Raw genomic sequence first — 24615 nt, 5'->3', positions numbered from 1 at the left:
CCAACTTCTTGTGGCTGGAAGAGTATCTGCATTTTTTAAGGTCCTTGTAGGGTAGTTCAAATGAACAGTTGGGTTTTAGGAATTCAATGTAAATGTACAGGCTTCTAGGGCTAAGAGAGAAATGAGTTGAGGAAATAGGTGAAATTATAACCTTCCTTCCAGCTGTGCACTTGCTGTGTTCTTTAGGCACATTGGTACATGTGGCCTCCATTAGTCTTTGAGCTTGAGAGTTAAGACTGTTCACCTCTTCAGTATTCCCAGCTGAGCCGCAGGGGCCACTACAGTGAGGGGAAATTCAGTACTCATTTCTCTGGGCTCAAGTCATCACTAGTGACGAGCATCTAGTGATGTCTGTGTGGAGATGAGGCGAAGAGCGGGCATCACTAGTGACGAGCATCTAGTGATGTCTGTGGAGATGAGGCGAAGAGCAGATGCCATTAGTTCTCTGAAGTTGAAATTATGCTCATGAACACTTTAAACTACAGTCTTTGCTACAGAAAACATTTCTAGCGTGCCTTGTTTTCTTTGGCTTGCATGGCAAGCTAATCCAGGGAGGCCGGATCCCCATGGGCTACCTGAGATGGAAATATGTAATACTGCAATTCCAAGGAAGAGAGGAGGGCTGATCCCCAAGGCAGCGATGAAAGCTTCTGGTTACACACGTGTAGCCGCGGATGCCTCACACACAGCTGTTGGACCCCTGTCATGTGCCAGGCACTGTGCTGGGTGCGAGGGTTGGGCAAAGAAGCCACTTTATTCTGTTGTTACTATTTTGTAGGAGATGTAAGGAAAACCTCTGGTAGGTGCACAGCAGAGGCAAGAGGTTGCTAGCAGCGAAGGCCCAGTGCTTGGGTACTTCCTGAGGGACACACGGGGGGGGCGGGGGGGGCGGCGTTGCAGAGTGAGCCTGTAAGGTAGGTGTGTGAGTGCGGAGAGACAGTGTGAGGCTGTGAGGGATCGACTTCTGCATGTTGTAGTTTTATCCTGGAGAGTGGAGGTTGCTTCTGGAAAAAAGAAAAACCAGACTTGCCCTTTGGAAAGACTGCTCTGTTAGCTGGGATGGATGCGGTGGCACGAAGAAGGGAAGGGTAGGGAAGCAGAGTCCTTCTTCAACCCAGACCTGATGGGGACATCGAAGGTCAGGGGTAGACCACAGTTTCCCAGATAGACAAAGGAGGCAACCAAACTGCTGGTGGGCTTAAAAAAATGGGAACAATAGCTTGAGCCTCAGGGAGGAGGTGGGGAGCAGCTTGAGTGTGCAGGGGTTTCTGAGGAAGCCCCTGTCTGCAGTGTTCAGCAAGTGTGGGGGACTGCTGTACTCTTCGTTTCTTTTCTTTCCTTTTTATTTTTAAGACAGGGTCTCACTGTATATCCCTGGCTGACCTGGAGCTCACAGAGACCCACCAATGTCTGCCTCTAGTTGCTGGGATTAAAGGCATATATTGCCATACCTGCTTTTGTTTTATTTTCTTGAGATAGGATATAGGCTTGCTTGTAATTCTCCTGCCTCAACCTCCTGAGTACTGGAATTTCAGGTATATGCTACCCTGCCCAGCTCAGGGACCTGTTTTTTCTTTTTTTTTCTTTTTTTTTTTTTTTTTTTTTTTTTTTTTGGTTTTTCGAGACAGGGTTTCTCTGCAGCTTTTTTAGAGCCTGTCCTGGAACTAGCTCTTGTAGACCAGGCTGGCCTCGAACTCACAGAGATCCGCCTGCCTCTGCCTCCCGAGTGCTGGGATTAAAGGCGTGCGCCACCACCGCCCGGCTAGGGACCTGTTTTTTAATAAATAAGTGTAGTCTAAAACTTGGCATGTCCAAAGCAATTGATTTCATAAGAAATATTTGAAATTGGGGGGAGATCAGGAAATTAGCTGCATTTGGGGTTGTCACAGTGCCTTTTCTTCTCTCACAATTCTGTGCACATTCAACTATGGAGGCCGAAAGGCAAGCGTGGGCAGAGGGGGAAGAGTGTTTCCAGCGCCAGTCCTTGTTGGTAAAGACTCAACTCCACAGAAGTACCACAGGTGGATTACCACAGAGATGCTCCCTGAGGCATCTTTCTTTCTTGAAGACTCTGGAAAGTGCCAGCTTCTCTTTATAGGTCTCCCAGGAACATCCAAACCACATAACTAAACTTTGTGGTGTGCCAATGAATACCAACATTGTAGTCCCGTGTATGGGGAAGGTATGCAGTTAGCCAGTGGCTCCTGCAGGCATTTGGCTCTTCCACTCCATGATGGAGTGAGGAAGTGAACAGTGTCCCAGATGGCAGCAAGCTAAGCACTGCCCGTGAGCAGGCTCTCTGTCATAGCAACAAGATGGTATCTTCTGGTGGCCTGAGTGTTAAATCAGATTAAAGTTGATTTTTAGTGTTAACCCTGGCTTCTTTTCTGCACCTGAGGCCAAGCTAATTCTTAAATGAAGAAGGGTGTCTTCATTTCCTTATAAAGCAGACCTTAATTCTGTCTACTTCATGAGGGTGTTCGACATTTAGGAAGAGACATTGGAGTGCTCTGATGGAAGCTCGGTACAGCCGACTCAGGGCACAATGCTTACCACTTTCCTTTCAGGATCCTGTCCACAGCGGGGAAGTATCTGTCGGACTCCTACAGCCCTCGGAGCCTGGCAGGTTTTCAAGACAGCATCTTGACAGACAAGAAGAGTCCTGCCAAGAACCCATGGCAGGAATATAATTACCTCCAGAAAGATAACCCTGCTGAATATGCTAGTTTAATGGAAATACTTTATACCCTCAAGGTATGAGATCAGAGCAGCAGCATTCTCACAAATGAAACCTTTCCTTGTCACTCACTGTCCCCTGGTGCCAGGTTTTCTGGCTCCATTTGCAGGCCCTCCCTTCACCTCTCTGTCTCCTGTGTGTGAGGTTTTAAGGAGCTAGTAACGGCCACTGGGGTGGAACTTGCTGAGATAAAGCTGTAGGAGTTGGGTAGATGAGTCTTTTATGGATGAAAGCCAGGCTTGAGGATTGTCCAGGAAGCTTCCTGTTGCTCAGTTCAGAGATGAACTTGTCTAGGAGACTGTGGCAGTGGGAGCCCCTGGTCCCACTGGTAGTGACAGTCCCCTGTCCTGAGCGGCAGCCAGAGGCTCAGATGTGTACTGTCTGCAGTTAGAGTAGACCTGGAAAGAGGAGCATTTTGGGGGTGGGTCTGGCTAGTCTTTGAAGCCTTAGTCTGTCTGCAGGAAGTTGACCTTGGCTTTGAGCCTTAGGCCCCTTGGATCCAGTGACAAGAGGGCTTCCCAGCAAATGGAGTGAGTCACATAGCTCTAGGCATGCCCCACAGGGTTGTAAGAGGACCTTGGGCATGCGGTCAGAACACTCCTCCTCCAGAGATGTATTCTTATGCCACCAGATGCAGTCTGCGACTCCCCCGACTGGTGCAGTGCTCAGGTGAATTGTGCTTTGAGGCCCTGCTGTTGTTTCCCCAAAGTCTTCCCATCTCTCCACCTTGGCCCACCACTGGCTGCTTTTGAGCTTGACAAACACACTTCTTAAAGCAATTCTGTAAGCTCATTCATCCATGCTTCTGAGATTAAGTTAAACCAACTCTGTTTATCTTTATTGCTAATCTGATTTATGTCTGTTGTAATCGGTCCATTTATAATCACAAGAACTAAGGTTACATTTTCCATCCCTGTATTTTCTCAGGCTGTATGGATTCCCAGACTCACACAGGTTGTTCATACTCTGGCTTTCAGCCAAGGGTAATTGGCCTGACCTCTCTGAGAATCAGAGTTTTGCCCATCACTCTTTCTTATATGTGAGGCCATGACTTCTCCTGCTCCCCCTTAGTCCCCAAGGGATGGTCACAAGTTAGGTTTTACTAAACTGTAAAAACATAAACTCATGTTGGGACAAATGCGTCAGAATCACCTGGGAAGTCAATCCTCACGGGTTTGGTATTTTGGAGCTTGTGAGTCTTCCAGTCAGCCTTTTTGCGGGTGGAGGGCATGGTCAGGTTTGGGGACCACTGTTTTAGAAGCTGTTCACTATGCCCCACTCAGTTACTCTTCAACACTCCTGACCAGCTGACGACCTCGTTTCGGGGCTTAACTGTCTTTGCCTTTTCCTGTCTCAGGAGAAGGGGTCCAGTAATCACAACCTGCTGTCTGCATCCCGCACAGCCCTGACCCGGCTGAACCAGCAGGCCCACCAGCTGGCTTTCGACTCGGTTTTCCTGCGAATCAAACAGCAGCTGCTGCTCGTTTCCAGGATGGACGTGAGTTCCCCACTGACTGAAGTGTCTGTGCTCCCAGATCGTGCATATGCTCAGCCTGTGCCGGGAGGGATCTCCTCCCTCCCTGCTGTGAGGTGCTGTTGAGGATGTCAGAGTTACTTTGTCATTTCAGTCTTCTTGGCACGAGCTCCTCATCTAAATTGCAGTTACTGAGACACTATATTGAGAGGCCATTTCATGTTATGGCAGCAGTGATGATGATGATGATGATGATGATGATGGGTTGTCATTATTTGAGACAGGGTCTCACCATGGAGCTCAGGCTGGCTTGAAACTCAACATCCTTCTGCCTCAGCCTCCAAGTGCTGTGACTGCAGATGTACGCTGTCACGCCAACTTTCTGAAGAATGTCAGTGTTGCTTGTCTTCCTTTCTTGCTGGCAGGCTTTTTCTGCCCTCTCAGGCGTAAGAGAGGTTGTATGCTGCTGTGGGCGCTGGTCAAGAGCTCCTGCCTTCTGATGTTGGACGGTCCTGCCAGGGGAGCAGTTCTGGCTCTTGGGCAGGAGAATGCCTTATCTGCCTCCATCCTGTTTCTGCCTCTTTCTCTTGCTCACTGGCTCTGTTGCCCTGACTGACCTTGAAGCTGTGACCCTTCTCCTTAGTTGGGCGGTGCTGGGTTGACGAGACACACACCCAGCTCTGAGCTGCTGCTTTCTTTCCTCGAAATGTCCTGTGTGCCTGTTTCAGAGACGTCTCACTGCCCAATGCCCTCTTTCCCTTCCTTGCTTGTCCCAGTGGCTTTAAGAGGAGCTGCCCAGTAGTCACATCTCTACTTGTCCTGTCTCTCCCTAGTTCAGATCCCATTGCTTTCCTTTGGGTTACTAGGCAGGACAGGACCCTGGTCAGTTGCCTCTCCAGTACCCCCTCCCCCAAGTCTGTCCAGGTTCTACTTTTGTGGGTGATAGTTGTTTGGGAAAGCGCCAGTTATATCTGTACACAGATTCTTTCAGGAAATGGCACGGCATAGTTACAAGGCTGTGGCTTTTTGCTGCCCTCTAGAAATTGCGTGAAGAGCCCCTGTATAGCCTTGGTCAAGTCTCAGCCCCTCTGTGGATCTAAAAATCTCTGTTCATAAAATGACTCTGTTTAAATGCATGGTTTTGATTCCACCCTGGGACTCTGATTTTCACTCTGTGAGATTTGGGGGTTTCAACTCTCGGTGGAGTTTGAGCTTTCAGCACTGAGGGCAGCACTGCAGGGAGCGGGAGCAGAGACTCTGGAGGCCAGGTGCTCAGGGCCTGCTTCCTCAGCCTTCTGTGAGCTATGTGGACACAGTAGTTACCATCCTATGGATAGTGTAGGGCAGATTTGAGCATAGCATCCCCACAGAGTAGATGTTTAGTAAATGATAGCTTTCTTCCTTTCTGTGAGTCTGTATTTTGGTATATATAGTATAAATATATATGTGTAATATATATACCTGATGTATATCAGAAAACGTATATACATGTATATATGTAATAAAATAAAAATATATATTTATGCTTATATATATTTGAAATTTACTTTTATTTTATGTGTATAAGTGTGGTTATATGCAAGCACCATGAGTGTGCAGTGCCCACAGAGGTCAGAAGATGGCACTGGATCCCATGGAACTGGAGTTACAGATGGTTTGAGCCATCATTTGGGTGTTGGGAACTGAACCTGAGTCCTCTGCAAAAGCAACAAGTGCTCTTGACTGCTGAGACATCTCTCCAGGAACCCCCCCCCCACTTGCTTTTTGAGACAAGGTTGCCAAAGCTAATCACACACGAGCCTCCTGTCAGCCTCCTAAAGCTGGGTTTCAGGCATGTACCTCCCCTTAGCTATGCTTCTCATTTCCTAAGAGAAAGTCTTTAAAATAAAAGTCATAGGATATTTATTTTCAGAAACACATAATACTGGAAAATGCAGAGTGAAAAGTACAGCAAATCCCTTTAAAATGTCACATCTAAAATGTGAGTATAAACCCTATGACCTGCTTACTCAAGTGTGTCTCAGGCTGGGCAAATGTCATAGAAATGGATCCAAAGGGCACATGGAGTTATATTATACATGCTGTCTTTAAAAGCGTGTCATACTCCTTTGATCCCAGCACTCAGAAGGCAGTGGCAGGCAGATGGATCTCTGAATTCAAGGCCAACCTGGGCTACAAAGTGAGCTCCACAACAGCCATAGGCTATGTAGTGAGACTTTAGCTCAAAAACTAAACCAAACCAAATAAAGAAGCTTGAGTATAGATGAACAGATTAAGTCTTATTTGGAAGGGAAACTAAATGAGCAGGAGGACTCGTGTCTCCAGGCTCTCACAGCAAAGCCTTTCACCCCTGAGCATCTGGCCGGCCTGTGTTCTTACTGTTTTATTTTGTCATCGTTTAAGCTGTCGGTCTTAGTTCCAGACTGAAAAAGGCTCCCACCTGTCTCTTGCCTCCACCTCTGCTTTCGAGTTCCTAACTGTGATTCGTAGCCCAGTTGCTGGAATCCCCACTTTTGGTTCAGGCTTTCCCACACTGCTGGGATACAGGGATAGACCGGGATAGCTTTGGAGATTAGAAAGACTTGTGTGGGAGCCAGCATCTAGCACACAATACAAAGGCAAACACTTGGGCCTGGAGGATTTGAAAAGAAAACGCTGGTCACTGATGTTTGTATTGAGCGTTGGCTGGTAAATCATATTGCCCCTTTGTATTTTAAGACTATTAACCAACACTATGTTCAATTCATAATAGGTTATTGACGTTTATCTGTATTACCTGCTGACAGATGAGTAGAAAAGCCCTTTTGAAGGGCAGCTTAAATAAATCTTGAACGATTAAGAAATAATCTACACCATTTCCGCGTTGCCCTCTTTAAGTGAGCCTTACTTGCCTGCTTTCTGAGAGTGTCCCAGTTCAGGCCATTCCATCCTGACCCTTTTCTGGACACCCCCGCCCTGCCCTTATTCTCCTGTGGCTCTTCTTGCTTCCTCTCCATCCTGACCCTTTTCTGGATGACCCCCCTCCCTGGCCCCCAGTCTCCTGAGGCTCTTCTTGCTTCCTCTCAGAAGCCTTTCTCCATCTCAGAGCACTTGCGCACCTGAGGGATGGTGGCGGTGCTGCTCTTTGTTCTGTGTCATTTCTGACCCTGTCCTCCTCCATAGTGTCACTCTGGGACTGTCTGCTTCATGACTACTGCTCGTTCATGTTTCCACCATCTCGTTGTTAACACTGCTCACTCCAGTTTCCCCCAGAGAGGTTGCCGCACGCAGCCTCACAGAGCACTGCTCTGCTATCGTCTCTTAGCCTTCCTGTGGCTCTCCAGGGCCAATCTGAGAATCTCCTTTAGTTTATTTCATATAACTATTTATTTACTTTTTTTTTTTTTAAAAAAAAAGACTTTATTATGTATACAGTTTTCTGACTCCATGTACACTTGCAGGCCAGAAGAGGGCACCAGATCTCATTACAGATGGTTGTGAGGCATCATGTGGTTGCTGGGAATTGATCTCAGGGCCTTTGGAAGAACAGGCAATGCTCTTAACCTCTGAGCCATCTCTCCAGCCCCTATTTATTTACTTTTAAAGACAAAGTCTCACTATGTAGCCCTGACTGGCCCAGAACTCACTATGTAGACCAGGCTAGTCTTAGACTTAAAGAGACTTGCATGCTTTTCCTCCAGAGTGCTGGGATTCAAGGCGTATGCTACCACGTCCAGCTTTAAAGGCTTTTTATTATAGGAATTCTTACACATGCAGAGTGGAGAGGGGAGGATGGGGCGCTCATCTGTTTCCACGATGACCAGCTCTGCAGCACCCTGCTTCATCTCAAATAAGGGGTCTAGGAAGGATGTTGTTTTTATTATTATTATTATTATTATTATTATTATTATTATTGTTGTGTATGTATGTGTGTGTGTATGTGTGTGTGATACGTGTGTAATGCAGACACGTGTGCTAAACTCAGTATGTTGAGGCCACAGAACAACTTGGTGGAGTCATTTCTCTTCTTCCACCTTTTTTGAGTTCCAGGGATCAAACTCAGATCCTCAGGCTTGGACGGAGAGCAGTCTACCTGCTGAGCTGTCTCTCCAGCCCCTGGAATAGTTTCTCAACATCACTCATCTGTGTTCTGACTTTCAGTTGTCTTATAAATGTCACTATTTGGATTGGAAGCCAGAGTCCTGCACAGTGACACTGGCTTGCCTTTCTCCTCCTCCCTCTCTCTTTTTTTCTCCCTTCTTTCCTTGCTGTCCTCTTCCTGCCCAGCTCACCCCTAGAAAGTTATTTGTTGAATATGGCCCCTGTTCCTAGGCTGGCGTGCAGAGCTGTTCATTCTCTTTCCATCCTTACTTCTGCAACTCCACGCTCGCCTGCATACTGTGGCTGATCCCTTCCCTGGCCTCTCGTACCTCTGAACTCTTGCATCTCACACAGAACCCTCAGTGCCAGCCTATCTCTGTGCATATACAAGACAGAGCAGGGAACAAGCTGAGGAGATGAGGTAGGGAGGGCATCCAGCCATCTTGCTACCTCAGTAGCTTCTGAGAACAAGGGCAAAGACTAGCATGGGACTGAACATCACAGGTACTAGGTAAGGTATCTTAGTCACTGTTCTTTTTTGTTTGTTTGTTTTTTGTTTGTTTTGTTTTTCGAGACAGGGTTTCTCTGTACCTTTAGAGCCTATCCTGGAACTCAGTCAGTAGAGCAGGCTGGCCTTGAACTCACAGAGATCCGCCTGCCTCTGCCTCCTGAGTGCTGGGATTAAAGGCTTGCCACCACTACCTGGCTTTAGTGCCGTTCTCTTGCTATGAAGCAACACCATGACCAAGTCAACTCTTCTAAAAGAAAGTATTTAACTGGGGGCTTGCTTGTAGTTTAGAAGGGTTAGTCTGTCATCGTCATGGCAAGGAGCATGGGGCATACAAGCAGGCGTAGTTCTGGAGCATTAGCTGAGAACATTGCCTAATCCACAGGTATCAGGTGAAGAACTGACCTGGCATGGACTTTTGTAACCTCAAAATCTACCCACCAATGACACACTTTCTTTAACAATCTCATTCTTCTTTAATCCCTTTAATTCCTCTTGAACAGTTTATCAGTTGGGGACTAAACATGCAGGCCGTTCTCACTTGAACCACTACAGTAAGTGTGGGTGGGCGGGCTGGATTTGGAGCAAAGGATATAGGAATATTGACAGAGAGCTTTCTTAGCATTCATGGAGTTTGGGGTTTAATCCCCAGCACCACATAGGGATGTATTTATAAACCTACTTGGGAGGATCAGAAGTTCAGGGCCAGCCTTGGCTATGTGGTAAATTTAAGTCCAACCTGGGATTTATGAGACCCCCATCTCAAGTAAATAAATAAAACAGTGTATGGGGAGTTAATTTGGGGTGGGGGCAGGTGGGATATTTGAGTAAAAGATTCTCAAACAAGAACAAGGAGCCTAGAAAACAGAAAGGGCTGAGGCACTGGCAGGAAGAGAAACAGAGACTGGATGGAGCTGGCAGTGTTGACACTCAGCCTGGGTCAGGAGCCCTGGGCTAGCTTTGTCATTCCGTTCCCAGAACGCTGCTTAAAGAATTGGGCACCAGGTGGCTGCTGAGAGCAGCTTCACTGTGACCTCGAGGGTTACTCCTGGAGGTCAGCCAGGAAAGGCCTTGTTTCCAGGCTGGAATCAAGAAGCTAGGCTTCCTTAAAAGATGTGCCAAGATAAGGCTGTGGGCACATGTGTGCTGACGGGGGAGCGGCTCACGGGTTGCCAGGAAACTCATGCAGCAATGACAGAGATGTTTCCGCTTGAAATAGCTGCATGGGGGGCTGAAGCCCTCCCTCTATAGAGGGAGACCCGAGAGACAGAAGATTTCATCAAACTCTGGGTCAGTCCAGAGCTACACGGAGGAGGCAGTGCATCCTCACTTGAGGCAGAGTGGCCTTGGTGAGTGAGGGTGGGGTGTTCTGTGCAGCACAGGGCTTCCTGGGCCTCCCTCCCGGGAGGAGCAGTTCTCCTACAGCCTCTGAGTTCCAAAGGCCAAGGTTAGTGGAGCCACCTGTATTCAGTCCTTTATTTTTTGCATGGTGACCCCATCATACAAGCGCAGACTCAGGGCCACCTAACTCATTAGGTGTTGCTAGCGTGATATACAGAAGTGACCGGTCTTCATCAGGTGGCTGTGCTGAGAAGATAAATGTGTCCGCGTAGGCTGGGAGTTGGAGGGTTTCATCTTATGAGCGTCTTCCAGGAGGTTGAAGAGGTGTCCCTGTCTTGCTGAGTGGCATCAGGCCTCCAGGTCAGATCTGACCATGGATGACTCCTGGAAGGCCATAAACTCTCTATGTACCTTCACAATGTACCTTCTGAGGCTGCCTGGTAGCATGTACTAATTGCTTCCTCTCTTCTTCCAGAGCTGGAACACAGCGGGCATTGGCGAAACCCTGACCGATGATCTGCCTGCCTTCAGCCTCACGCCTCTCGAGTACATCAGCAATGTAAGAGCTTCTCGGGCACACTCAAAGGTGGCCTCTGCCTTTCACAACCCACTTCTGATTCCCTCAGGGCAGTCACCACACAGTTTGTGCTGTGTGGACCTGGTCTGGAATCGTCTTCATTCAGATCCTGGGCAAATGCAGCGAGCCATCGGTGATTCCAGATGCTAAGATACTCACACTTGCCCCACTCTTCCCATGTGACCCCTGCGGGTGTCAGAATTGAACCCGCTTGGAAATTCTGACTTGGTGGTCAAATTATTTTCTATTCTATGCCTGCTATAAAACACAACTGTGAATTGTAATAGAAAGAAGTGCTTGGAATAGGCACAGGTGGCATCATATTTCCATCTTGTCCACTTGTGATAAGTGCTAGATTGGCTGTGGGCTCGGCCCAGATGCCTTACAAGTTTCCCTCTCGTGATTCTGCACCACTAACTTCAGCCGTCTTTTCTAGTGCATGAAATTACAATGGAATTTTCTCTCTGGACTATAGTTGTGAATGGTAACTTCCAAGTATAGCCTCTTCTTTCTCCTGGCTAAGCCATCTTGGAGGGGGAGAAACAGAACCAGGTGCTAGTCCAAATGACAGGACACTTGCTGACATTAGCCCCTTAGTGGACTTTTTTCTGTGAGCAGTGATGAGACTCAACTTTGCACAGTGCTTTTAATCTCATAAAGTTCTTTGGTACCCACTGCCTCATTGAAGTAGGTGTTGCTGGATGCACTTCAGGACATTGAAGCCACTTTTGAGAAGAATGTATCTACAGGTGGAGCAGGCCTCTGTCTCTCTGTCTCTCTCTGTCTCTGTCTCTCTCTCTCTCTCTCTCTCTCTCTCTCTCTCTCTCTGTGTGTGTGTGTGTGTGTGTGTGTGTGTGTGTGTGTGTGTGTGTGTAAGGAGTGTGCATGGAGAGGCCAGCTAGCCAGCTTGTTTTTGAAACAGTCTCTCACTGGGACCTAGAGTCTGGCTGGCTGGTTAGCAAGCCCCAGGGATTCATTTGCCTGTTGTCTTCTTGGCCCAGGGACTATAGGCATGCCCCACCACACTGACTTTTTGCATGGGTGCTGCGGGAAGAACTTGAGCAGCAGTGCTTCGCTGGCTGAGCGCTCCCCGGCCCTTAGTGGTTGCTCCTGAGGGATTGCCATAATTAGCATTACCTCACAGGGGCGCTCATCCCAGGGCTAGCAGTTGTCTCTCCTAAGCGAACCTTTTTGAGTAATTAGCTAGGTGTGTCAGTGTCAAGCTGAAAGTGCTTTCTTTTGTTTCAGATCGGGCAGTACATCATGTCCCTGCCCTTGAATCTCGAGCCATTTGTGACTCAAGAGGACTCCGCATTAGAGCTGGCCTTGCATGCTGGGAAGCTGCCATTTCCTCCTGAGCAAGGTGAGAGAACTAGGAAGCCATAGCACCTGCTGTCCAGGGAACAGTGGGCACCATATGGGGCTTATGGCTCCATCTTAACACCTCACCAGCCATAAATCTCTCTAAACAACCAGGGATGCAGTCATCAAATATAGAATAGAAAAGCTGAGTTGGTGGTTCATGCCTTTTTATCTTAGCAAGTAGGAGACGAGGCAGGAGGACCACTATAAGTGTGAGGCCAGCCTGGGCTACGTGGTAAATCTCAGACTCACCTGGACTGTAGAATAAGACCTATTCCGAAAAACCATCAAAAGAAAGCAACACCAAACAAAACCTGTGTGTGTGTGTGTGTGTGTATGCAGACAATTTTTGTTGTTGTCATAAGCAGCTTTCCAGAGGGTGTCTGTGCTGACGTCTCTGCCTGCAGCTTGCGCCTGCCTTCACGTGTCCCTCTGTCACTGAACTGATAAGGCAAACATGCGCTCATTGTGCTGCTTCCTTTTGCCTATTGTTTGCATCTGACAGTGTTGAGCAGGGTTCACATATTTACTGATCAAAAATCATCCTAATTCCCAATATTGAATATTCTTTTGAGTAAAAAACCCCCCACATTTGGTAGGTAAAAGATTTAGCCACTCATGGGGAGTAGCACAATGAAGATGAAATTGCTTTGGAAGGTTAAAATTGAGAGAAGCTAAAAGCATCCCATGAAAATGCAAATAAAAAGAAATTTGAGATGAAACTGAACTCAAGCCAAGAAAGTGAGACCAAAGAATTATTTTCTGTTGATAAAAAAATGGGTACCACAATGACCTGTGACAGGCACATGCCCTTTAGTGTCTGCTAACAACACTGAGCTGTACAAGAGTGAAGTTGTCAGACACAGGATGAGAATTGACCAACCATAGTACTCTAGCTTTCACAGATCAGAGAAAAGAATTAGTGAGTTTGGAATGGGAAATGAGCAGAATGATCAGGATGCTGGTTGAGTCAATGTGTCAAACTTTCTATACCATAGAACAGTCTGGACAAGTGTCCTTATATAATGTGTATGTAAGGTTTTATTTTGTTTATTTTGTTGTTGATTTGAGACAAGGACTCACTATGTGGCCCATGTTAGCTTCAAACTTGCCAATAGTCTCCTGCCTCAGTCTCCTAAGTGCTGAAATTACAGACTTCAATGTGCACCATGTGTTCTACCATATTTATGATATGGCTTATAGTTTAGACAAGAAAACCGATGGTAAGATCCTGTTGATGGAGTGCAGTTGGTGAAGGGCTTTGAGGGTCTCTCCATTCCTCTTCTGGGAACCAGCTCTAGAAATAGCTCTTCTAACACAAGGTGCTTAGGAGGAGGGTTATTCCAAAACTCTTTGCTACTGGGAAAAAGTTCACCTGATCTCAGTATTTATTAGTAACAAAGTAAATACCTTGTGGTGTGGCCTTAGCTACTTTGCTGTTGCCATATTGCCATGACAAAACAACATGCCAACGCAACATATAAAAGAAGCATTTAATTCGGGGACTCATGGTTTCCAGAGAGCTAGAGTCCATGACCATCACCGTGAGGAGCATGGCAACAGGCAGGCATGGTGCTGGAGCAGTAACTGAGAGCTTACATGCTGAGGTAATAACCATGAGTCAGAGAGAGAGGGAGAGGGAAGAGAGGGATAGGGAGGGAGGGAGGGAGGGAGAGAGAGAGGAGAGAGAGAGGAGAGAGAGAAGAGAGAGGAGAGGAGCTAACTCAGAATGACACAGACTTTTAAAACCTCAAAGCCCATCCCCAGCACTACACCTCCTCCAACAAGCCCACACCTCCTATTGGTTCAAAGAACTCAAATTTGTGAGCCTGTGGGGGCTATTCTCATTCAAACTACCACAGATGTCTTCATAACTTATCTATTGTCTTCATCAAAAAGAATCAAAACCATTAGCACTTAACAGATAAGATCTTTAGAAACATTAAGGAAAAAAAAATGAGGTGTGAACTAATACTTAGTTTTCCCTATCTCATGCTTTCTTCTGTGAAAGCACTCAAAATAAATCTAGATCCCAAGTGGTCAGCCTTTAACTCAAGTACATATATATGAGAAACACTAAATGACTTAATAGGTTGTGTGTGTGTGTGTGTGTGTGTGTGTGTGTGTGTGTGTGTGTGTGTGTGAGAGACAGAGACAGAGATAATAATAATTATGAATTTAAAAAGGAATGGAAGAGAGATGGGAGGAATTGGAGGCATGCAAACACAACATTCATTATGAAATTCTCAAAAAATTATTAAAACAACCCCCCCCCCCCAAAAAAAACAGGTCTAGGGAAGTGCATATTAAGGAGGGTGCAATCTCTGCTCTAGACAGGGAGTGGTGTATGAAGGACATGTATCTGTCTTCACTGTATTTTTATATGCCCACATTTTTCTAAAATCTAGAATATAGTTCTTTTAAAAATATTTTTAATGTGTATTTGTGTGTGTCTGTGTGTGGGTATGTGCACATGAGTGCAGTACCCTTGAAGTTTAAAGAAGGCATCAGTCAGATCCCCGATTTGAAGTTATGGATGGTTGTGAGCTACTGGATGGGCGCCGGGAATTAAACCTGGGTTCTCTGCAAGAGTAGTAAGTGCTCTTAACTCTGCCATCTCACAGCCCTGAGAATGTCTCTCTGTTGTGTGTGAAACGAGGCGTCCACCAAAGCGCCAGTCTCTGAGGGACTGTGATGCGTGTGCGTTTTCATTTATATGTTTACTTAGCTTTTCTTTTGAAATAAATTCTTCTCTCATACAATACATTCCGACCTAGTTTTGCCCCCTTTGTTTAACTTTTTGAGGCTGAGGATCCAACTCAGGGCTGTGCATTCTGAGCATTCCTCTACCACTGAGCCACATCCCTCAGCTCTTAATACACCTTGTAAATTTAGAACCTCAATCTTGTTTTCCTAGGAATTTCCTACAGATGAACTCAGCATCCAGCCTTAAGAGCTGCTCTGGCTTTTTTTCTATTCCACTTACCTACTTTGCTGGACTATCTACATAAATCTCAGGTGTCTTAGCTCCTCCTTGAGTCCATACAACTGCTGTGTGGACCGCCTGCTGCACTGCAGCAGGAAGACGGTGTCTTGCTCCCCCAGGACATTGGTGACATCTGCACGTCACTCCCTAGTCACGTCACAGATGTTTACTGACCATTTACTGTGTGTGGGCAGTTAGGATGGCCTCACCAGAGGAAATTTCAATATGACAATTAACAATATGACAGTATCAACATTAATCCAGATATTTTGTTTGTCGTTTTGAGACAGGACTCACTCATGTCGCCCAGGCTGGCCTTATACTTGCTGTGTAGTCAAGGATGGCCTTAAGCTCCTTATCCTTCTGCCTCCAGCTCCCTACTGTTAGGATTAAAGATGTGCACCACCATGCCCAGCAATATATGTTGCCCCTTCCTTCCTCTCTCCCTCCCTCCCTCCCTCCCTCCGCCTCTCTCTCTCTCTCTCTCTTCCTTTTTTTTTTTGATGGTGCTGGGATTGAATCTAGGACCTTGAACATGATGAATAAGTTTTTATTACTGAGTTGCATTCCCAGCCAAAATATTTCATTTTGTTGAGGGGGAGTAGTGTGAGTGCATGTGTGTGTGCGTATGTGTATGTGTGTACATGCGTGTACACGTGTGCACACACTCATGTGCCCCACAATGCATATGTGGAGGTCAGAGGACAATTTGTAACAGTCGGTTCTCTCCTCCCACTATGGGATCCAGGGGTTGAATTTAGGTCCTCAGGCTTGTCAAGCCCTGATTCATCTTGTCACCCCTCAAAAATTAAACATATAGAAAATAGGAAAGAAGTGTACAGTGCACATTCATATATAATCTGGCTGTTCTTAGCGTTTGTTTGTTTGTTTGTTTTTGAGATAGGTCTCTCTATATAATATAGCCCTGGCTGTCCTAGAACTTATTATGTAGACTAGTCTAGATTCGAACTCACAGAGATCTGCTTGCCTCTGCCTCCTGAATACTAGGATTAGAAGTGTACACTACTATGCCTGGCTTTCATGTCTAGCATTTTAACATTGCAGATTTAGGGAACAAGATGGGGCAGGAGGATCACAAGTTTGAGATAGCTTGGGTTACTTATCAAGTTCCAAGATATAGACCCTGTCTCAGCAACCAAAACAAGCAAAAACCCAGTACCAATGGACCTGCTTACCTAGGCATAGGGTCACATGACTGTCCTGGTATTCTCAAAGTAGTTTAGGCTGGCCTCAAACTCAGGGTAGTCTTGCACACGTGACACCACTTTTTGCTTGAAAATTTTTATTTATTATTACTAAAAGTTATTATCATTATATAACTCTTGTTGAAAATGAGTTTCATTCATGGCTGATATTTATTTACTCATTTGTTTGATTATTTATTTGAGACTGGGCATTGTGTAGCCTAGGCAGGCCACAGACTCCACATAGCCATTGATCCTCCCAAGTGCTGTGATGACAGGCATGTGCCACCACGATCAAACTCAGGACCTGGTACATTTGAGTCACTCAACTGCCTGAGCTAGGTCTCCAGTCCTCCTGGGCACTTTTAAAAAAATGTTTACTTTGTGTATATGAGTGTTTTAGCTGTGTCTGTGACTGTACACCACAGTGCTCACTTGGACCCCTGTGCTCATGCAGTGCTCACTTTGGTCCCCTGTACTCATGCAGTGCTCCCTTTGGTCCCCTGTGCTCATGCAGTGCTCCCTTTGGTCCCCTGTGCTCATGCAGTGCTCCCTTTGGTCCCCTGTGCTCATGCAGTGCTCCCTTTGGTCCCCTGTGCTCATGCAGTGCTCCCTTTGGTCCCCTGTGCTCATGCAGTGCTCCCTTTGGTCCCCTGTGCTCATGAAGTGCTCCCTTTGGTCCCCTGTGCTCATGCAGTGCTCCCTTTGGTCCCCTGTGCTCATGCAGTGCTCCCTTTGGTCCCCTGTGCTCATGAAGTGCTCCCTTTGGTCCCCTGTGCTCATGCAGTGCTCCCTTTTGTCCCCTGTGCTCATGCAGTGCTCCCTTTGTTCCCCTGTGCTCATGCAGTGCTCCCTTTGGTCCCCTGTGCTCATTCAGTGCTCCCTTTGGTCCCCTGTGCTCATGCAGTGCTCCCTTTGGTCCCCTGTGCTCATGCAGTGCTCCCTTTGGTCCCCTGTGCTCATGCAGTGCTCCCTTTGGTCCCCTGTGCTCATGCAGTGCTCACTTTGGTCCCCTGTGCTCATGAAGTGCTCCCTTTGGTCCCCCGTGCTCATGCAGTGCTCCCTTTGGTCCCCTGTGCTCATGCAGTGCTCCCTTTGGTCCCCTGTGCTCATGCAGTGCTCCCTTTGGTCCCCTGTGCTCATGCAGTGCTCCCTTTGGTCCCCTGTGCTCATGCAGTGCTCCCTTTGGTCCCCTGTGCTCATGCAGTGCTCCCTTTGGTCCCCTGTGCTCATGCAGTGCTCCCTTTGGTCCCCTGTGCTCATGCAGTGCTCCCTTTGGTCCCCTGTGCTCATGCAGTGCTCACTTTGGCCTCCTCATCCCACTGGCACAGCTGTCTTCTGAGATTCCAGCTTTGGTGTTTGTCTTCCACTTCTCTTTTATGTACATTATTATGACTGTGGCTGCCACAGCAGTTCCATGAAACCAGGGCTCCTGTTTCTCTCTGTGCATGTGGAACATGATCAGAGAGCCCAGGGCCCTCATCTCTCCAGAGGTGGTGTTGTTCTGAGGCTCAGTCATGGTTCCAGTATGGTCCCTGTCTTATGCATTGCCTCTTTGCACCCTCAGTGCCCACCTCTAGCTTTGTCTGGAGGCTCTCCTCTCTTTTTTTAAAAAAAATATTTATTTATTTATTTATTATGTATACAATACTCTATCTTGTGTGTATGTCTGCAGGCCAGAAGAGGGCACCAGACCCCATTACAGATGGTTGTGAACCACCATGTGGTTTCTGGGAATTGAACTCAGGACCTCTGGAAGAGCAGGCAATGTTCTTAACCTCTGAGCCATCTCTCCAGCCCCCTAGGCTCTCTTCTCTTTAGGGTCCTCCTCTGCCTTGTGGGGTCTTGTTTAGCCCTACCAGATCAACTCCTTTTCTGAGCTCTCCTTGTCTCTGGTCAGTATCAGTGGATCCATAGGTTCCTTGTTCTTTTCCCCATGTTTCTGAGCCCATTAGCTCCCTGGCACATTAGGGCATGTACCATTTACTGGGAGCCAGGGCACTAAGAGGTGACTTTTTCTGAGCAGATTTTATATTTCTCTGACCTTTCCACTTCAGGGGATGAACTGCCTGAGTTGGACAATATGGCTGACAACTGGCTGGGCTCCATTGCCAGAGCCACCATGCAGACCTATTGCGATGTGATTCTCCAGATCCCGGAGGTGACCCCACACTCTACCAAACAGCTGGCTACAGACATTGGTAAGTGCCTATGGGTTGGGCAGGAGAAGAGAAGTAAGTTTGAATTCCTTCTTGGTCTCTAGGAATGTTACCCCTAACTTCCTCCTAACTTCAATTCTGGGGTTGACCGTGAGCTGGATAAAAGGGATTCTGGAAGGCCATGGAGGTGGAGAACCATTAAGGGGGCTTTGGTGAGATGCACTGGAGTGAGCGAGACAGCATAGCCCTGCCTAGTCTTCTACTCACTGACATAGCAATTACTAACCTAACGTTTATGGAGTGCTTACTGCATACCAGGCGTATCTGGCACTGAAGCAAGCATGCATCCATTGTGTTATGCAATTCTGTAGGTAGGTGATGTTATATGACAAGGCCACATCCTAGGTTCCTCTGTGGTCCCCATCAGAGTGCTATCCTGCCCCAGGTCAGAGGGCATGGCTTCCCCACTCCCTTCTCCTGGGGTTTTAAGTGGTCTTGAGAGAGGGTGGAGGGACCTTAACAATCAGCTCCCCCGTGACCCATCCCAGCTGTGACCTGGGTGACTAGGGTTGAGCCAGGTCCCACTTCTGTCTGTTTGCTGGTGAAGAATTAGAAGCAAGGTTCAACCCTTGGGGGTTCCAGAGTGGTTAGTGATGGGGCCAGCATACAATCCAGCTGCCCCGAGTCCCTCACCCTGCTGATTTCAGTCTGCCCGTGGCTCTTCCCAGAGGCACCACCTGTCTTTCAGAGATGGATAAGGAAATTCAGTAGCCCTTTGTCATATGCCCAACTGGCACAGGCAGAAGCACGGAGGAGCAGTGAATGGGGCAGTGGTGGTGGTGTGCCATGAGATGCTAGCGTTGCCTGGAGTTCGTGGTCCTTGCATTCCTCTTCTTCCCTCCCTGCTTACTCAGAATTGCTTGACCACTGACTGTGCCAGCTGTAGTGCTAATGATAGCACACAGCAGGGTTAGAGTGTTTCCTCATCCACTGAGCATAAGGAAGTGAGGTTAAGGACTGGGAAGGATGCTGAACATTGAGTGGGAGGCATTCAAATTAAGCATTCATACAGCAACATAAAATACTGCTGACCAAACTGTCATGGCAGACTGAGGCCTCCTGGTTTTACCTTTGAGCTGCGCCTGGCAAAAAAAGACCCAAGGAAGAGCCTGAGCTGCCCTGGAGTTCAGGTCTAGACAGAGAAGGGGTGAACCCAAGCAGCAATCCCCCTCCAGGCCTTCTGAGTAGAAAGAGGAGGGAGGTATGACATGCCTATGCAGTGATCCCTCCAATATGACAGATACTTTAAAGGTCTCTGTCCCATCTCACATCCATCCCTGCTGCCTGGTGCAGGGCTGGTAAAGGGTGGCATTCCTGGCTGCAGCTGAGTGTTTTCCGTTCAGACAGTGCTGTCAGGTGGTTAGAATCCAGGGCTGCTTTTGAGAATGACTGACCCTTTAGAGGTCTGTTGGTTGGTCTGTCTGTCTGTCTGTCTGTCTGTCTGTCTGTCTGTCTGTCTCTAGACAGGGTCTCACTTTGTAGCCCTGGCTGGCCTAGAACTCACTATGTAGGCTGGCTGTCCTCAAACTCAGAGCTGCACCTACCCCCACCTTTCGAGTGCTAAAGATGTGTCCCACCATGCCCAGCCAGAGGTCTCTCTTCACCATCGTGCTCAATTTGAACTGGGTTCCGGCTAATAAATCTGCATTAACTAGTTCTCAGGGGTGAGATGCATGATACCAGGCCACCATCTCTGACACCAGTCTCGTGTTCAGTATGAGCTTCCTAGGGGGCAGTTTTGGTTGTTCAGCAAGCCCATGTCCCCGCCCCCCCTCCTTTGCTTTTCCACATGCTGGAGAATATGCTGGGGGTAAGATGGGGGAGGCTAGCTGCCTTTACACTGGTGCTGGAGGGATAGGGGAGGGGAAGCTGGCAATGCTGGCTGGTTCTTCATTAAACTAGAATTCCAGGGCTCAGATCATACCCACTGCCTGCAGGTGAAGGCGGGGAGCAAGCACCCAGAGTTTGGGAAGGCCTTGGGGGTTCCATGTACTGCCCCGCTGACCCTGCCCCTTTTTCACCCACAGACTACCTGATCAATGTGATGGATGCACTGGGCCTGCAGCCATCACGTACCCTCCAGAACATTGTGACACTCTTGAAGGCCAAGCCTGAGGAATACAGACAGATCAGCAAAGGCCTGCCACGTCGCCTTGCAGCCACGGTGGCCACCATGCGTGGTGTAAACTACTGACAGCTCTGAGAAGACGGTCCAGGACAGGGTCAGAGCCTGAAGGGCAGGACAGGGTCTGAAGCCTCGGTGACTCTCAGAATGGTTCATTCTCGGCCTCTGCCAGTGATGGGGCATTCATTGTATGTGGAAAATTCTTTAACTTCTTATAAGGCAGGTGTGGTGGTGCATGTCTGCAATCCTTGGGAGAGGCTGAGACAGAAGGATTGCTGTGAGTTTGAGGTCATTCAGGGCTAGTGTGAGACCCAGTCCTTTACAAGGAGAAGGGTGTAAATGAGAAGTAATGTATTATTTATCAGAAAGGAATCTTCAGATGGTTTTTAAAAATAACTTATCTTTAATAAACACTGCAATGGGGCAAAAGCTGTTTCCTTCTTCTCTGGTGACATCTGATTGCTTGCAGCACGCTGAGCAGGGCCTGAGAACACTGAGGTAGGTAGGGCTGTGAAGGGGCCGGGCCTTCCCCAGTGCAGAGGGAGTAAAGGGGGAAGAACCAGTGAGCAGGTAGACCAGAAGGCAGAGGCACAGTGCTGGGCAGAGCCTGACAGGTGGGAGGAGGTGGGCAGCCAGCGGCTGGGGGCAGCTCTGCAGTAGGGAGCAAAGGGGCTTCCCAGCAGGAAGGGCCAGAGCAAGCGCAGAGGCCAAGTCCATCCAGGGTGGCCGGAGAGCAGGGCAGTAAGCATTCAGGTTAGAAAGGGATGGGGCCAAATCATAGGGATCTTCCTGGCTATGTGAGAAGTTTGGTTTCACATTTCCTTTTTTTTTTTTACAGGATGATGCAAATTTTACAACTCCCCCCCTTTAAAAATCTTTTTGGTCTGTTGCATCTGTACTTGTCAAGGCTGTTTGGTTTATATGTAAGAGAAAATAATATTGCCTGAATGACTTGAGCCAAGAGGAATTATTTTTTCCACAATGAGAAGCCAGAGGGTGGGGGATCCAGCAGTCTGGACACAGTAGGGACCTTTGCCAGTGCTCATGGCAGGTGACTCTGGCAGTGTGACTGTCACACCTGTGTTCAGGGGAGCCTATGAAATGGGTTAGAGAGATGTGGCTCCCCCTTCTACTAGACAATTAGCAGTGCTCCACAGCTCCTACTGACCATTTCTTGGTCAGAGGTATGGCTCCAGCTGCAAGGGGTGCTGGAAAAGTGGGGAATAGGACTTGCTTCAGTATTTCTAAGGCTTAACCCTTGCAGCATTTTGAGTCAAGTAACTCTGCTGGGAAACTGTGCTCTACATTAGCCTGGCTCTGTCCACTAGCTACCAGACGCGTAGCTCTCACTGGGACAACAAAACTATCTTCAGGGATTCCCAGAAGGGCAAATCGGATGGGGAAATATCGATCAGAGCAGCCAGGATTCATCCTCTGGGCTGAGAAGATGGCTGCCCTGAACAAAGCTGCTTATTTATCATTTAGTGTCACTGGGATCTAATCACAGCCTTGAGAGAAACAGGCAAGCGTTCTCATTGAGCTGTGTCCTGGCCCTTTTTATTTAGTCTGAGGTGATGTCTTACAAAGTGGTCCAGGCTGATCCAAACTTGTTTTATAACCCGGACAAGCCTTGGAAGTGTGACTGCCTTGCTCAGCCTCTCAAGGAGCTGGCCTGTGCTACCAAGTCTGACTTCTAGTTCACTCTGTAGCCAGTGCTAGCCTCAAACTTGCCATCTTCCTGCCTCGACTTCCCAAGTCCTGGGGTTAAGGGCATACACAACCACGCCTGTCTGAAGTAGGCTGTTTCTCGGCAAGGAGAGTGGGAGGGGCGACAGCCTCTGAGAGGGCTGCTTGTCAGAGTTAAGCTCAGCCAAGGTCCCATGGGATGAAGCGTTACTTCTTGCTGGGGTCTCTCAGAGAAGTCCACCACAACCTTGGGAGGCATAAGCTGTTTATCTCTAATCTAGAGAGGTTTGAGGTCTTTCCATGCCAACCAACTGCCTTGTGGCAAGCTAGAGTTTAGAGTAGGCCTGGTGACCCTAGTATCTACACTGTTAACCCAATGCCAGGCTGCTTTCTTAGTGCACTGTGTGGGAGGTGCGTGCCCTAGGTGACACATGCTCTGGGAGGCACGCGGTGTGGGGACACTTAATCCCAGCAGGTCAACCTGCTTGTGCCAGCCTGCGGAGTGGTGCACCACGCCTATGAGGCCAGGCCGTCTGACTGAGGTTCTCCTTATACCTTGGAAACTAGTTTGGCTGGCCTGGACAACAGCATCAGCTGCGACCTTGCCCTAAGGTTGATCGTAGACTGTCCTTGGCAGGAGTCACACCTGAAAGCATGGAAGGTCACAGGTAGTCACATCTGTGGTGACTGGAGCTGGTGAGAAGCATTAGGCTTTAGAATTTAAGACTTTACTGCCTCCCTCTGTGTGGCCTTGGGAAAGTCACTCCCTCTTTGTGCCAGATTCTAGGACCCCATGTTGGTTCCTAGCTCTTACTTAGACCACCTGACCAGTCATCGAGAAACAGTAGGTACAGTGACAAGTGGCAAGTTCATGTTCATTGTTCATTAATAGTCTCTTCATCGAGCTTCCCTTTTGGAGATGAAGTGGAGCTCATACATTGTCTTGGGTGGTTTAAGTGGAACCAACCCGTTCCCAGTGCTAAAAAGGCCCATGGGTTCCCTGGAAGGAATAGAACAATACTCTTCTAGACCAGGCACAGGGTGGCTGGGCTGCCAGGCCAGAGCTACCGTAATGATGGAGCCTGATTCTCACCGTCCCCTGAGAGTGAGGTCAGCAAGCCAGTTCTGAGGTGGTTCCTGTCTTAGACATCTGCAGAGCAGAACCTTTTCTGGGTCAGTGGCTTCTCCCTCTGTGGAATCTCCCAGGCCTGCTAGTTGGTGTCTTCCGTTCCTAGTCACAGAGTGGGGTACATGAGACACTGTCTCAAAAAACAAGGGCTGGAGAGATGGCTCAGCAGTTAAAAAACACTGCTCTTCCAGATGACCTGGGCTTGATCCTTAGCACTCATATGGCTGCTCACAACTGTCCATGCCTCTAGTTCCAGACGGACCTGAGGCCCTCTTCTGGCCTCTGGAGGTACTACACATACGGGCCATTCACTTAGGTTTGAATATGAAAGAAACAAATGACTTATTCATATAACACATTCCAACTAATGCATGGCCATAATCACACTACAAAACCAATTTATTGTCTCCCTGAAATTGTGGTTTAACAGAGTGACCTGGGCACCACGACCTACTCCCCTCAGACTCTGATTTACTGGGTTCAATGGTGGTTTCAAGCCTGGTCATATAAAATTGGGTTTGCCAATCTGAGCAGTTTATCCAGCTCATTGACCATGCTGATTGGCTCAGAGATAGGCATATGGCCCAGTCAGGGACCAATGAGTACCAGCCCGGAGCAGGCATTAAGAGAGACCTTCAGAGGTCCCCAGAAGCAGAGATTGAATCGTTTGGGATGCTAGAGAGCGTTTATTTGTTTTACATGTTTTTTTTTTGTTTTGGTTTCCTGAGACAGTCTCACTATGTAGTCCAAACTGGTCTTGAACTCAGATCCTGCTGCCTTAGGCTTCAAAGATCTGGGATGACAAGCATTTATCTGCCTTCCATCCGCATGACTGATTTTTGCTTAAGTCGGTTTGAGGTTTTTTTTACCTGTGTGTGCAACAAATGAAATAGACTGGGTACCACTGCAGAGGCCCTCGGGCGAGTGCTTTGGAGATTCTGTGGAAGGAAGTGCACAGTTCCTAAGCTAGAGTGGCCCCTGGCCTGTCTAAGAGCTCTTGGCTCCCAAGGCAGCACGCTTGCTCTTTCCATGCCCCCGACACGCTCCAGGACACTCGCCTACCTTGGGGATAAAGAACAAGTCTCCACTCAGTGTTTCCTCTCTTTATTTTCTAGACAAAGCGTGTGCTCCCCAGAAAAGACTTCTTACCCGATGCTCCCTCCCCATTATCTGCAGCACCCCACCC

The 24615-nt window shown here is 48.0% G+C and overlaps 1 protein-coding gene across 1 annotated transcript in view; it reads left to right on the top strand.

Moving 5' to 3' along the window:
- Window positions 1-21043, top strand: part of Cog7 (component of oligomeric golgi complex 7) — a 64043-nt gene extending 43000 nt beyond the window's left edge. The window contains exons 12-17 of the mRNA XM_038332561.1: window positions 2568-2754; window positions 4095-4235; window positions 10616-10699; window positions 11966-12080; window positions 18328-18471; window positions 20517-21043. Coding sequence (XP_038188489.1) covers window positions 2568-2754; window positions 4095-4235; window positions 10616-10699; window positions 11966-12080; window positions 18328-18471; window positions 20517-20683 — 838 coding nt within the window. The 3' untranslated portion in view covers window positions 20684-21043. The remainder of the gene's footprint in view (window positions 1-2567; window positions 2755-4094; window positions 4236-10615; window positions 10700-11965; window positions 12081-18327; window positions 18472-20516) is intronic.
- The last annotated feature ends 3572 nt before the right edge of the window (window positions 21044-24615 follow it).

The sequence above is a fragment of the Arvicola amphibius genome, chromosome 1, assembly GCF_903992535.2.
Source record: "Arvicola amphibius chromosome 1, mArvAmp1.2, whole genome shotgun sequence".
NCBI classification, from domain to species: Eukaryota; Metazoa; Chordata; class Mammalia; order Rodentia; family Cricetidae; genus Arvicola; species Arvicola amphibius.
This window is presented reverse-complemented; position numbering and strand designations above follow the sequence as displayed.